General features: G+C 42.4%; 1 protein-coding gene across 1 annotated transcript in view; it reads left to right on the top strand.

The window, feature by feature from the left end:
• The window catches only part of SYNJ2 (synaptojanin 2), a 73773-nt gene extending 66903 nt beyond the window's left edge, over nucleotides 1-6870 (top strand). The window contains exons 25-26 of the mRNA XM_028103246.2: nucleotides 1611-1762; nucleotides 3390-6870. Of these exons, the coding sequence (XP_027959047.2) occupies nucleotides 1611-1762; nucleotides 3390-4124 (887 nt within the window). The 3' untranslated portion in view covers nucleotides 4125-6870. The remainder of the gene's footprint in view (nucleotides 1-1610; nucleotides 1763-3389) is intronic.
• Nucleotides 6871-12514: the final 5644 nt, after the last annotated feature.

Genomic DNA, 12514 nt, shown 5'->3' with positions numbered 1-12514 from the left:
TCAGTGAGAATATAAAAATAACCCAGGATTATTAAGAAGCACTTTAAGGGAGAGACTGAAATAAACAAAAATGAATTTTAGAAAAGAATAATGGTCCAGGCACTAACTCATTCTGCCAGCTCCATAACAAGAGATAATTTGGGACCCATCCCTATTTCAGGCACAAAGTCTTCTTTTTAAATCACCAGCAAGTATAGATTCTTTACTGTCAGGCAGGGACCTCTCCCCCACTATACTGCCTCTTAATTTTTTGTTGCTGTTACTTCACCTAACCCATGTTAATCATATTAATTATAATCACATTCAAAATTGCTGATACTAATATTTTTGAGGGTTGTTGTTTTCGTTTTGATTTTGTACAAATATCTCTTTTAGAAAGGAGAGCTCATGCCCTCTGAGAAGCCATAGCCAATCACAACTTTCTATTTGCTTTTAGGCAGGATATGTAACTTATTTGGAATCCCAAGTAACATTGAAGGAGGGCATGAATTAAGAGGTCGAGAAACACTGTTGTAGGATAACACTATCATGAGTGGTTTCTTTTTTTACTAACCAAAAATAATACAGTTGTATGGATGTTAACCACCCACGTGACCACCAACTGATGAATGGATAAAAGGTAGCGTAACAACTATATAGTGGAATATTATTCAGCCATAAAAAAAGAATGTACTCATATATATGCTTTATCATGGGTGAATCTTGACCTTATTATTGTTTAGTAAAAGCTAAATAAAAAAGGTTATATATTGTATGATTCCTTTTGTTTATTTATTTGAGAGCATCAGTGAGGTGGGGAGAGGGAGAGAGAGAGAGTCTTAAGCAGGCTCATGCCCAGTGAGGAACCCAGCACGGAGCTCGATCTCACGACCCTGAGATCGTGACCTGAGCCAAAATCAAGAGTCGGACGCTCAACCAGCTGAGCCACTCAGGCACCCCATATGATTCCATTTATACGAAATGTCCAGAATAGGCAAATCTCTACAGAGAGAAAGTTACTAGTAGTTTCCAGGGGTTGGGGGGAGGAGGGAATGGAGGGGCGACTGCTAATGGGGGACAGGGTTCCTTTTTGTGGTGATGAGGATGTTCTGGAATCAGATAGTGGTGACGGTTTGTACACCTCCGGGAGTATACTAAAAAACCCCTGAATTGTATCCTTAAAAAGGGTGACTTTCGTGGCATGTGAATTATATCCCAATAAAGCTACTTTTTAAAAGTGTTCTATGAACGTAGAGGTTAGGAAAGGTTTGAGATCTGAAATCCCCCGGGGATCCCAGCCTAACATCTTCTTGGTCATGAGCCCTGCTGAGATTTTGAGATGTTTCGAATTACCTCCCCAGAGAAATGCACACAGACATAAAACTTTGCATATAATGTCTGGGCCTCACTGATCCCCCGTGAAGACCATCCCTGCTGAGACGGTGAACATGAGAAGCTGGGAGCTAAACCTAGCTGGTTGGTCCTGACAGCCCTTAGAGATTTTTTTGTTTTTAGAAAAAAGGAAGGACGTTGCAAATTATTCTTAGGATGCGAACTGCCTACAGATTAAGTGATGCAGCGAATCGCCCTGTCCTGTGCACTTCAGCCGTCCATACACTTGTGTGTTTCAGGTGCCCCAGGAGATGCCCTAAATGCCACATCCCTGAGGGACCCAGAGCCTTCCAAACCAGAGCCCACGGCAGGGGTGGCCCCGCCCCTGCCCCGGCGGTCTGCGCCCAGAGTCCCCGCCATCAGGAAGCCAACCTTGCGGAGGACTGGAAAGGTAAGAAGCTGTAGTGGAGCCTCTCACTGCCGAGGGGCTCCAGGGCCTGGATTCCCGTCTGTGGGGACGCTGCTTGCCCATCGCTTCCCTCCTTCACACGCCTGTGTGTCCTTGGCGCTCGCTGAGCAGAAAAACCAGGAGTCTCTCGCAGCGATGGAACAGCTGGGAGGTTATCAGGCCTCCGGAGTGTTCTGTCGGAGCCCCCAAACGAAGCCCCTGTGGGATAATTTGTTCCTGTTTGTGTGTCTCCGTATCGTGCGCACGAGGTTGCACGGGTACAGATTTTTGTTTGCCGGTCGGTGGATTTGCAGTGGGGACGCGCTCTGCGCGGCCTCTGATACCGGGGCCTGGACACCTTCTCTTGCCACTTTTCTTGCAGATTGTGTTTTGCTCTCGCTCTCAAGCTTCTCAGCCTTGCTTGCTGCTTCAGAGACATGAGTTTGTCAGGACAGTGGCAGCCCAGAGACTGGCACCTCTAGAGACATCTGGATCTTCCGTTTGATCTCGGTGTTCTAGTAACGGGACCCTCGGTAATCCGTTGGCTGGCCGTTCCCGAGTGACTGCCGCTTTCCACCCGTAGAGCGTGTGCGACGTGGCTTTGGCGCTCGCTCTGTGTCCTCCGCATTGGTCTGCCCCACGTCCGCACCTCGAGTCTGTCCATCTGCCCTGCCTCCTTACAAAGCAGACCTCTCCCTCCTCCTTTTCCTTGTGCCTGCTCCATCTTTTCTTTTAAAAGCCAGGGCAGAAATGGGTCATTTTCCCAGGCCGCCGCGCAGGAGTGACAATAAAAGCCTGGGGGAGAAGGATTGTTTCTGTGGTTGGTTTTCTAAAGAATCAGAGGAAATGCTGATGCTTTACGATACGAACAGCTCCTTCCGTGCAAAAGCTCCCTTTTGCACCATGCGGTTGTTTTGTGATGGTTTTGAGTCAGAACCGAGGAAGTGACGTTCCTGTGTGAGATTTGCCTTCTACTGTAGTTAAATATCAAAGATTTAAGGAGCAAGCCGATCCATTAGCCCTTCAGTTAGCTTACTGCCCTCACATAAGTTCCGTCCGCCTTGCATGGTACACGCCGAATTGTCCAAGCGGCGGCCTCAGAGATGATAGTTTCCAGAGGTTCGCTTTTAATAAAGGAAGAGCATAACCCCATTTCCTAAGGTAACAAAGGAAAAACTAGTCTCAGAATATTCACCGTGTGGCCCTGGTTTTCAAGTTTCCACTCCTATGTTAGTTGGACCTGCTGGTACTGGACGGATGTGTGTTCCTCCTGCGCTCTCTTGTACCGGCTCACACTTCGGCATCCCAGACATTCTCAGATCTCGAATTTGCTAGAATGTCCGCTTAGCCCCATCTCTGCTCCCCCTGTTGACACTGTCTTGGGTCCGCTTAGCCCCATCTCTGCTCCCCCTGTTGACACTGTCTTGGGTCCGCTTAGCCCCATCTCTGCTCCCCCTGTTGACACTGTCTTGGGTCCGCTTAGCCCCATCTCTGCTCCCCCTGTTGACACTGTCTTGGGTCCGCTTAGCCCCATCTCTGCTCCCCCTGCTGACACTGTCTGGGTGCTGACCCCCGCACCCCCAGTGCTGGCTTCTGACTGACTGACACTGTTGGTCCTGCCTTTCCTCAGCCTGAGTCACCGGAAGACCAGTTTGGGCAACAGACGGTCCACTTTATGATCGGGCCCCCAGAGACAAGCCTTGAAACCCCCCCTCTAGCAGCCGTTCCTCCCGTTCCCAAACCGAGAACACTTCAGCCTGGGAAGGGTACCGAGAGGAAGCCGAGCGGGGGGCCGCCAGCACCAGACGGTGGCCCTCCCGTGGCCGCCCCGCCGCCCCCGCTGGAGGTTCCACCGCCCGCGCCCCAGGCGCCCCCGAGGAGGAAGAAGTCGGCCCCCGCCGCCTTCCACCTGCAGGTGCTGCAGAGCTGCGACCGCCGGCTCCTCGCGGCCCTCCCCTGCAGCGGCAGCGACCGTCCGCCCGCACACCCACCCGCCGGGGGCGCTCTCCTTCCACAAGCCGCTGGCCTCGGCGCTTCATGCGCGGCGAGCCCCGCAGCTCCCGGCGCCGAGCAGCCCAAGTCCGAGGTGGCCTCCCTTCTTGGTGATTTTCAGGATCCCTTCTGGAGCCTTCTCCACCACCCGAGCCTGTTGAAGAATGCCTGGCTCTCCAAGAGCTCCGACCCGCTGGACTCGGGGACCAGGGGCCTGGAAAGAGCGCGCACAGCCCCGCTGCAGGGCTCTGCCTCGGCTGCCCAGGGGCTGCCGCCGGGGCGCGCGCCGGAGGACTTCGATCGCTGCCCGAGCGGCGGTGAGCAGGCCGACAGGACGGTGCTGCAGGTGTTTGACCCGCTGGCGAAAACATGAGCAGGAAGCTTGGGCAGCCGCTCTCCTGCAGAAAGTGTGCCTTCTTCCCTCAGGCGTCCCTTCTCAGGGAAAGCCCGGAGCCTCGGCCTCCGCCTGCCCTCACCCCTGCTAAAGAGACCACTATTTAAAGGCGCACTGAAAAAACATTTGGACTTTCCTCACTCGTGTGTACTTCACAGAAATTGTGTCTCTTATTCAATAAGATGATTATTCAGCCACCAAGACCGGTTTCTTCGTCCAGACTCCTGCATTTTAGTTTCCCCTCAGGGGTCAGATTCGATGTGTGGGTTTGAGGACAGGGCATCTGGCTGATAATGTCCAAGAAGTTCTCCTCCAGTTGGATTTTCCGTGGTTGTGTTTTTTTTTTTGGTTGTTTTTTTGTTTTGTTTTGTTTTTTTCCGATTCATGTGTGTCTGTGGTGTTTTTAAAATGTTGTTTGTGCTTTACAGATTTGGGATAACTTTCTGGCGATCCACCTGAAGGGTGATGTATCAGCTGAAAGGTGGTTGGGACCATTAAGAGCTGTACCTGGCCTGCTGACCCCAGGTTTAAAAAAAAAAAAAAAAAATCGGAGTTGAAAGCGGCCAACAGATCAACCAAATGACTAGACGACACACTCCCGTGAGCCCTTGTGTTTCTGTACATGTACAGGAACCTTGATTATGTGGGAGATGGTGTCATGCACTGTTTGGGCTCCGACGCACATACCATTGGCTTAACCGGAGCTTCAGCTGGCTGAAGACTCCTCCCCATACCGTGTCTCAGCTACTGCATGTCCCATAACGTGCTGCCGCCTTGAGCCCTGGTGCACTAGTTAAACCAGTTTGTGTATGCTGGCTCTTCCCTACTAAAGGAAGCCTCGTCACTTCTTCCCCCCCCCCTTGGGTTCCACGTGGAGGAAAAGCACCAACCGTGCAGACTCACGCTGGCACATAATATTGGTCCTCGTCGTGACGCTAGGGAGAATATTTCAATTAGCCTGGGCTGCCTGGCTGTGGTTTCGGGAAGGAAAGTACCACCTGTCCCTGTATATGAGAGACCCCAGGGCAGCATTTTTGGGTTTGCTTATCTGTCTGTGTACTAGGTTTGTTTTTTTGTCTGTACATTTGTGACATCTCTTCTTGCCCTAGTCAGTCCTTTAGAAAGACATCACCAGACTATTTTACATTTTCAGAATAATGTTGTAAGGCCTAGAATCTGTTTGGAGCAGATACCATATTTTTGCTAACAAGAAATTCACGGGTGAAATCTTAGTGTGCCACATACCATATTTAGGAGTTTTTAATGTCCTAGAATCATACAGCAGTGACTCTGTATTATCTCTAATGTGACCGGAGAATTGGTTAGGATGGCACTAAATGCTAATGGTAGGATGGCAGTAATCGTCCTGCCTGGGGGGATAAGACTCTCTTTTTGCCTCTGGGATTTCAGAATGACTTCTCACTGCCACTATCAAGGCACCCTGCAGATTATTTAAATCTGGCACTCAACACAAAAACAAAACTACAACATTTATCGCATTTCATTTGAAAACTGGTAAAAGAAGAAGGTCTTAGTGACACACAGGGATAAACAGGTAATATACGTAGTTGACCAGTCTTAAAAAGAAGGTGTTTCTGACCTTAGCTGATTAGGACACTCTCTGTAGAGTGTAAGTACTTTTCTTTCCCGTTTACCTCTCTAACAAACACGAGTAAACAACATAATTCTTGAAGAGTTCGGGGGAGAAAGAACAAAAGATGGGTAAATGGTTTGGAGAAGTTAAATAATTTGCCAGGATTCACATTGCTACTAAGAGTACAATTGGGAATGGGATCAAAGATTTCCTCATTCAAATGTACTTTCCTGTCACCTCTTTTTCCCACCAAAAAGGAAGTGAATTTGAAAGCAGATTATGTGTAATGCAACAGTTGCTTGCAAGGCTGGAAATAGGCCTAATTTTCAGGTTTCTTTGTTCTAGATGCAAGTGGCCAATAAATGGGACAGAGAACAGAATTTTAATGAAGAAAGGTGCTCCTCACACAGGTAGCTCTTGAGGATCTGACATGAAGTATTAACACAGAATTGTGTTGACCTCAGGAGGCAGGTCACGAGGAAAATTCATAAGTAGTTTAACGTGAAGAATGGAACAAATACTTGATCAGGGGTGTTCAAATTCCGTGAACAACGTAGACTGGATTCTGAGGTGATCCTGTGTAAGGTTCACACACCAATGTTCTCTTAAAAAAGGCAATTGGAATTGCCTTACTTAGTTTTTAGATCAGGGCTTTAAGAGATGGTAGGTTTCCTAGGTTAGCAGCAGAGTTGCTTAAATATTCTGGACGAGCAACTGCCGGCCTAGGGATTTCTCTTTGTGGGTTTTTTATTTTTGGTTTTTCTGTGCCCCACACGGGCCTTGAAGTGTCTTTTACTACTGCTCTGCAAGACAGTACATTTCACCGCGGAGAATTTGAGGCACAGAACTTTACAAATCAACGTTTTCTCTATGACCCCAGTTATATTCCCTTTTCCAGCCTAATCTTCTCTGACTTCTTGCCTATTTTTAAAATACGTTCCGGTAAATGACTGAAATTAGGACATCTGCTCAAGCAATTCCTGTAAAAGTTCTAAGTTGTTGACTTTCAAGATAGAATAGAATATTCTGGATATGTAGAAGTACAAGCAAAGTAATACATTAAAACATTCGCTTTATAATGAAATAATTTTTATCAGCTGCAAAAATTATTTATTGGGCGACTAGTAATTAAAACCCTGTAATGTTTATTTGAAGTGATAATTTGTACTGCAGTTGTAAAAAATGCCTATTAAATATTTTGTCTTTTTTTTTTAATTTGGTTTGTTTCTTTTTGGATATGGAAGAATGTTGGAATATCTTCTTCATGTTGCCTTGTATTCTGGGTGAAATGTGATTACTAGTTATTCCTCTGAGTTTGGGTTTTGTCTCTTTTATAAATGGTGTGAGGTAGGGGGGCCAGTATCACCTTGCCCAGGGATAGTTACACTATACCATTCATTAAATAACAAACTTGCTCTTGCTTCCTTGAATTAGGTTCCTTAAGGGGTTATTCAGTTTTATTGGCACTTTCAAATAACATTAGGATTTATATAGCCTTTCTATTTTATTTTTTTCTGTTGATTTTTAAAACATTTTTCATTAACTTTAATTTACATCTTTTTTGTTTAATTTTGTTCTTAATTTCTTAAAAGTAGCACTAGATTACATTATCTTTAGACTTTCTCACTTAACACTAAAGATATTTAAAGTTAACATATTTTCCCCTGATTATAACTGCACCCCACACATTTTGGCATGAAATATTCTCCTTTTTGTGACTTTCTAGATTAATTTGCTTTTATCTTCTCTCTCATCCAAGGGAGACTAATTTTCCAATAGTTAAGGGTTTGACATTTAAAAATTGTTTACTCCTATTTTTTTGGATTATGACCTAAGAATATGGCCTAGATAAACCTACTTTTTAAAATTTATTAAGGTTTGGTCTGTGGTCAAGTGCAGGATTGATTTTTGAAGTGTGTTCATTGATTTGTGTGTGTGTGAGAGAGAGCGAGCAAGAGAGAGATTTGATGTATCCTCTATACCCCAAATGGAACAGGTCTTTTTGTAAGGCAGAACCTGGGGGGGGGGGGGTGCGGGGGGCGGGTAGAGGATGGGTGCATAGTTCTCCAATGCAACGGCTTCCCACCTCCTCCCATTTTCTTACCAAGATTCCTTGGGTTTTGTTGAATTAATGCTTCTCAGTTTAAGTCTTTGGTCAATCTCTAGACATATTGAATGATTGCCTTTACTAATTTTGACTAGTTTAATAGATGCCTCTCTGAGGGAGAGATTTCCCTCTGCTCCTCATCCTGCCATTTCGGACCTTCTGCCCCCCACCCCCCACCCCCGCCCCAGGCAGTCTGTTCTGTGCCACAAGAGATTACTTGTCAATCTCTGAGCTGATACTACGTTGTCTTTTTTTTTTTTAAAGACTTTATTTATTTATTTGACAAAGAGGGAACACAAGTAGGGGGAGCTGGAGAGGGAGAAGCAGGCTCCCTGCTGAGCAGGGAGCCCAATGTGGGGCTCGATCCCAGGACCCTGAGATCATGACCTGAGCCGAAGGCAGCCGCTTAACCACTGAGCCACCCAGGTGCCCCCCCCTTCTTTTTTGACTAATTTTTATTAAGTCTTAATTTTCTTTAACTTTGGTATCTGGTAAAACAAGCCCTCCTACCTCATTCTTTTTCTTAAGAGAATCTTGTCTAGACTCTGAAATTGCATATAAATTTTAGAAGCGATTCATCAATCCCATTAAAAAAATAAAACCTATTGGAATTGTTTATTGGGAATGTACAGAATAGAATAGCCATCTTTGCAAGATTCACTCTTCAATCTAAGACCATAACGTATTTCTTCATTTAAGGATTTCATCATTTCTCGAAGTTTTCAGCATTATTTCTAAATATATATGAAATCAGAGGGAATAGTTTGAACCCTCATATGTCCATCACCAAGATTTAATAGTAGTTAACATTTTGCTGTATTTGCTTTATATTTTTCCTTTAAAATATTTTAAAGGAAGGAATTCTGCTCTCATGACATTTGGCTTCTAAATGCTTCTAATATGTACCTCTAAATAACATTTTTATAACCTTTATACCATAACTATATCTAACAATTCTTTAAAATTCATTTGCTATTTTTTGCTGGTATACTTAAATATGAGGTTTTTTTTGTGTATGGACTATATCAATTTTGTTAAACTCAAAATTATAACAATTTACTGTATTTCAGTATACCTAATACACCATCCATGTACCATATTATACCATACCATTATAAGATATGCCCTATATATATATATATATACTATAATTCTGAAGAAGGTGCTATGGCCTGAATGTTTGTGTGCCACCCCTCCCCCAAATTCATATGTTGAAATCTTAACCTGCAGAGATGATGATTAGGAGGTGAGGCCTTTGGGAGGTGCTTAGGTCATGAGGGAGGAGCCTTCACGAATGTGATTAGAGTTCTTATAAAAGAGACCTCACCGAGACCTCTTGCCCTCTCCACATGTGAGGACACGGCAAGACAGTGCCCGTTTATGAGCTAGGAAAAGGGCTTTCACCAGAACATGCCCATGTTAGTGCCGTGATCATGGACATCCAGACTCCAGAACTGTGAGAGATAGATGTTTGTTGTTGAAAGCCACCCAGTCTGGTGTTTCAGTATAGCAACCCAAACAGACTAACACAGGCTCCCAACTTAATTATGACTCTTCATTTATTGTGAAATGCAGCCCATTTACAAAGATGTTAAAATAATTTTTAATGTGTCTTTAAATTGATAAAATATGGTCTCGGTAGATTCTCTTGGATTTTCTATGTAGACAAGCATATCCTCTGCAAACAAGTTTTGTTTCTTGCTTTCCCATCCCTGTACCTTTGTATACCTTTTTCTTGCCTTACAGAGCTGGCTAGGACATTCAGTACAATGTTAAATAAAAGTGTTGGTAACAGACATTCTCCTCAAATGGAAAGTGTTAATATTTTTGCCATTAAGTATGATGTCTATTGTTTTTTGTTCTCTAGACACCCTCTTAATTAGGCTAAGGAAATTCTTTTCGTGGATTGCTAAATTTCTCTTTTTCATGAATAAATTTTATCAGACTTTTTTTACATGTATTGAAATGATTATGATTTTTCCCCTTTTTGTTCATTCATAGGGTGAATTACATTGATCAGTTTTCCAATGCTAAACAACCTTGCATTCTTGGTATAAATCCAACTTGGACAGATCATATTGTCTTTTTTTTTTTAAGATTGTGTATATTTTAGAGAGAGACAGAGATAGCAGTAGAGAGAGAGCACAGGTTGGGAGGACAGGAAGAAAAGCAAGCTCCCTGCTGAGCGGGGAGCCCAATGGGGGGCTCGATCCCAGGACCCTGGGTTCATGACCTGAGCCGAAGGCAGACACTTAAACAACTGAGCCATCCAGGTGCCCCCAGATCATACTGTCTTTTAAACTATTACTGAATTTAGATTGTCATTATTTTTCCTTCGGACTTTTGCAACTGTATTCATAATTGAGATTCTCTTTTTTGTACTGTTTTGTAGTTGTTCTTGGTATCAAAGTTACACCTCATAAGTTGGGGAGTATGCTCTTTTCTATTAACTGGAAGAATTCAATATTGAAATTACTTTCTCCTTAAATTTTTGGTAGAGCTTACCAGTATAGTCAATTTGGTCTATAGTTTCTTTGCAAGAAGATTTTTTTAAATCACGGATTCTGTTTCTGTAATAGTCATAGGACTAGTTTCTACTTCACAGGCGAGTTCTCTACGTCACGGACAAGTTGGGTAAGTTTATTTTTCTTGGAATTTTTTTATTTCATCTAAAATTTTTAATAATATCGACCTAAAAGTATTCATTATATTCTCTTTTAATGTTTACATTATAGCAATAAATCCTTTTCATTCTAATATTGGTAAATTGTGCCTTTTTTTCTTAACTGGTCTCACTAGAGGTTTGTCAATTTTATTAGCCTTTTCGAAGAATCAAGTTTTTTTTTTTTTAAGATTTTATTTATTTATTCATGAGAGACAGAGAGAGAGAGAGAGAGAGAAGCAGAGGGAGAAGCAGGCTCCCAAGGGGCAGGGAGCCTGGATACAGGACTCGATCCCAGGACCCTGGGATCACGACCTGAGCTGAAGGCAGATGCCTAACCATCTGAGCCACCCAGGCGCCCAAGAATCAAGTTTTTTGAGACTATTTTATGTTTGTTTTCTATTTAACTAATTTGTGTTCTTTTTAAATTCCTTCTATTTTTTATTTTATTTTGTTCATTTTTCTAATTTCTTGAGATCAGTGCTTAGCTCATTCAACCATTTGGTCAAATTTGAAAAGAATGCATATTCTCCATCTCTGACGTACAGTGCTCTGGAAAGCATGTAGTTCAAATCTTGTATTCTCCCCCTCATTTTTTGGTCTGTTTGTTCTATCAGCCATATGTTAAAATCTCCCACGGTGTCTATTCTTGTAGTTTTCTCCATTTTTGCATTATATAATTTTAGGCTATATACTCACATTATATACAATTAAAATTTACTATTTTCCTGGTGAATTTAATCTTTTGTAACTATGAAATGACCCTTGTTTTCTCTAATAATTCTTGTCCTAAAGTATGTTTTATCTGATATAGCTACATCATCTTCCTTTTGGTATTTGCATGACATGTCTTTTTCTATCTTTTAAATTTTGAATCTCTCTGTGCTCTTGTGCTTCAGATGGGTCTATTATAAATGGCATACAAGTGAATGTTGTTTTCTTACCTAGCCTGACATATTTATCCTTTAACTGGGATATTTAGTTCATTTACATTTAATGTAATAATTGCTATATTTGGGGTTAAATTTTACCATGTTGTCTATACTTTCTCTTTGCATTATCTGTTCTTTGTTTCTTTTCACCTCCTTCCATGCTTTCTTTTGGATTTTTATCATGCCTCTTTTTCTTCTAATTTGTATGTCCTTGTATCCTATTTTTGTTGATTACATTTTTTATTGGTTATCTTAGAAATTACAACATGTGCCATTAAATTCTCCAAGTCTCATGTTAACCATTACTTTACCTTCCTCTTGAATAAGGCAGTGACCTTGGAACACTTCAACTCTGTATATACCATCCCAAATATTGTTGCTGTGTATTTTAATTTTATATATTTTAATACCCACTCAAGTCATTATTATTGTTTTTTACAATCAGTTTTCATTTCGTTTATCCAAATAGTTGCCTCTTTTCTCGCTCTGCATTTCTTCTTGAATCTCAGCACCTCTGGATGAATCATTTATCTTCTATCTGAAGTACATCCTTTAATATTTCCATTACTGAAAGTCAGTTGGTGGTAAACTGCTAATTTATATAAAATGTCCATTTCCTCTTAATATTTTAAATGTCATCATTTTTACTGAATGTATAATTCTAGGGTGGGAGTGGTTTTCTTTGAGCACACTGACAATACCATTGCGATGTCTTCAAGCTTCCATTGACTGATGCCTAAGCAGCAATCTTAAATGTTGTTCCTTAAAACTTGTTTCCTCTCTTGTCTTGGCTTTTCTGCACTTTCACTGTGCATGTATAGATGTGGATTTATTTTTATTTGCTTTACTTTGGAGTTGTTGAACTTCTAGAATCTGGGGGGGGGGGGTTGGTGTCTTTCATTAGTTCTGGGAACTTTTCTACCATTTTCTCTTCAAATACTGCCTCTGGGACATTCTTTTTCTCCTTTCTTTCTAGGACTCTCATGAAACATATGACGGAATTTATCTTTTTATTTGACTATATCCTTAGCCTCTCTTCTGTATTTTCCATCTTCTTGTCTCTGTTGAATTCTG

The sequence above is a fragment of the Eumetopias jubatus genome, unplaced genomic scaffold, assembly GCF_037043125.1.
Source record: "Eumetopias jubatus isolate StellerSeaLion01/CBP00866 unplaced genomic scaffold, mEumJub1_p1.0 scaffold_6, whole genome shotgun sequence".
NCBI classification, from domain to species: domain Eukaryota; kingdom Metazoa; phylum Chordata; class Mammalia; order Carnivora; family Otariidae; genus Eumetopias; species Eumetopias jubatus.
This window is presented reverse-complemented; position numbering and strand designations above follow the sequence as displayed.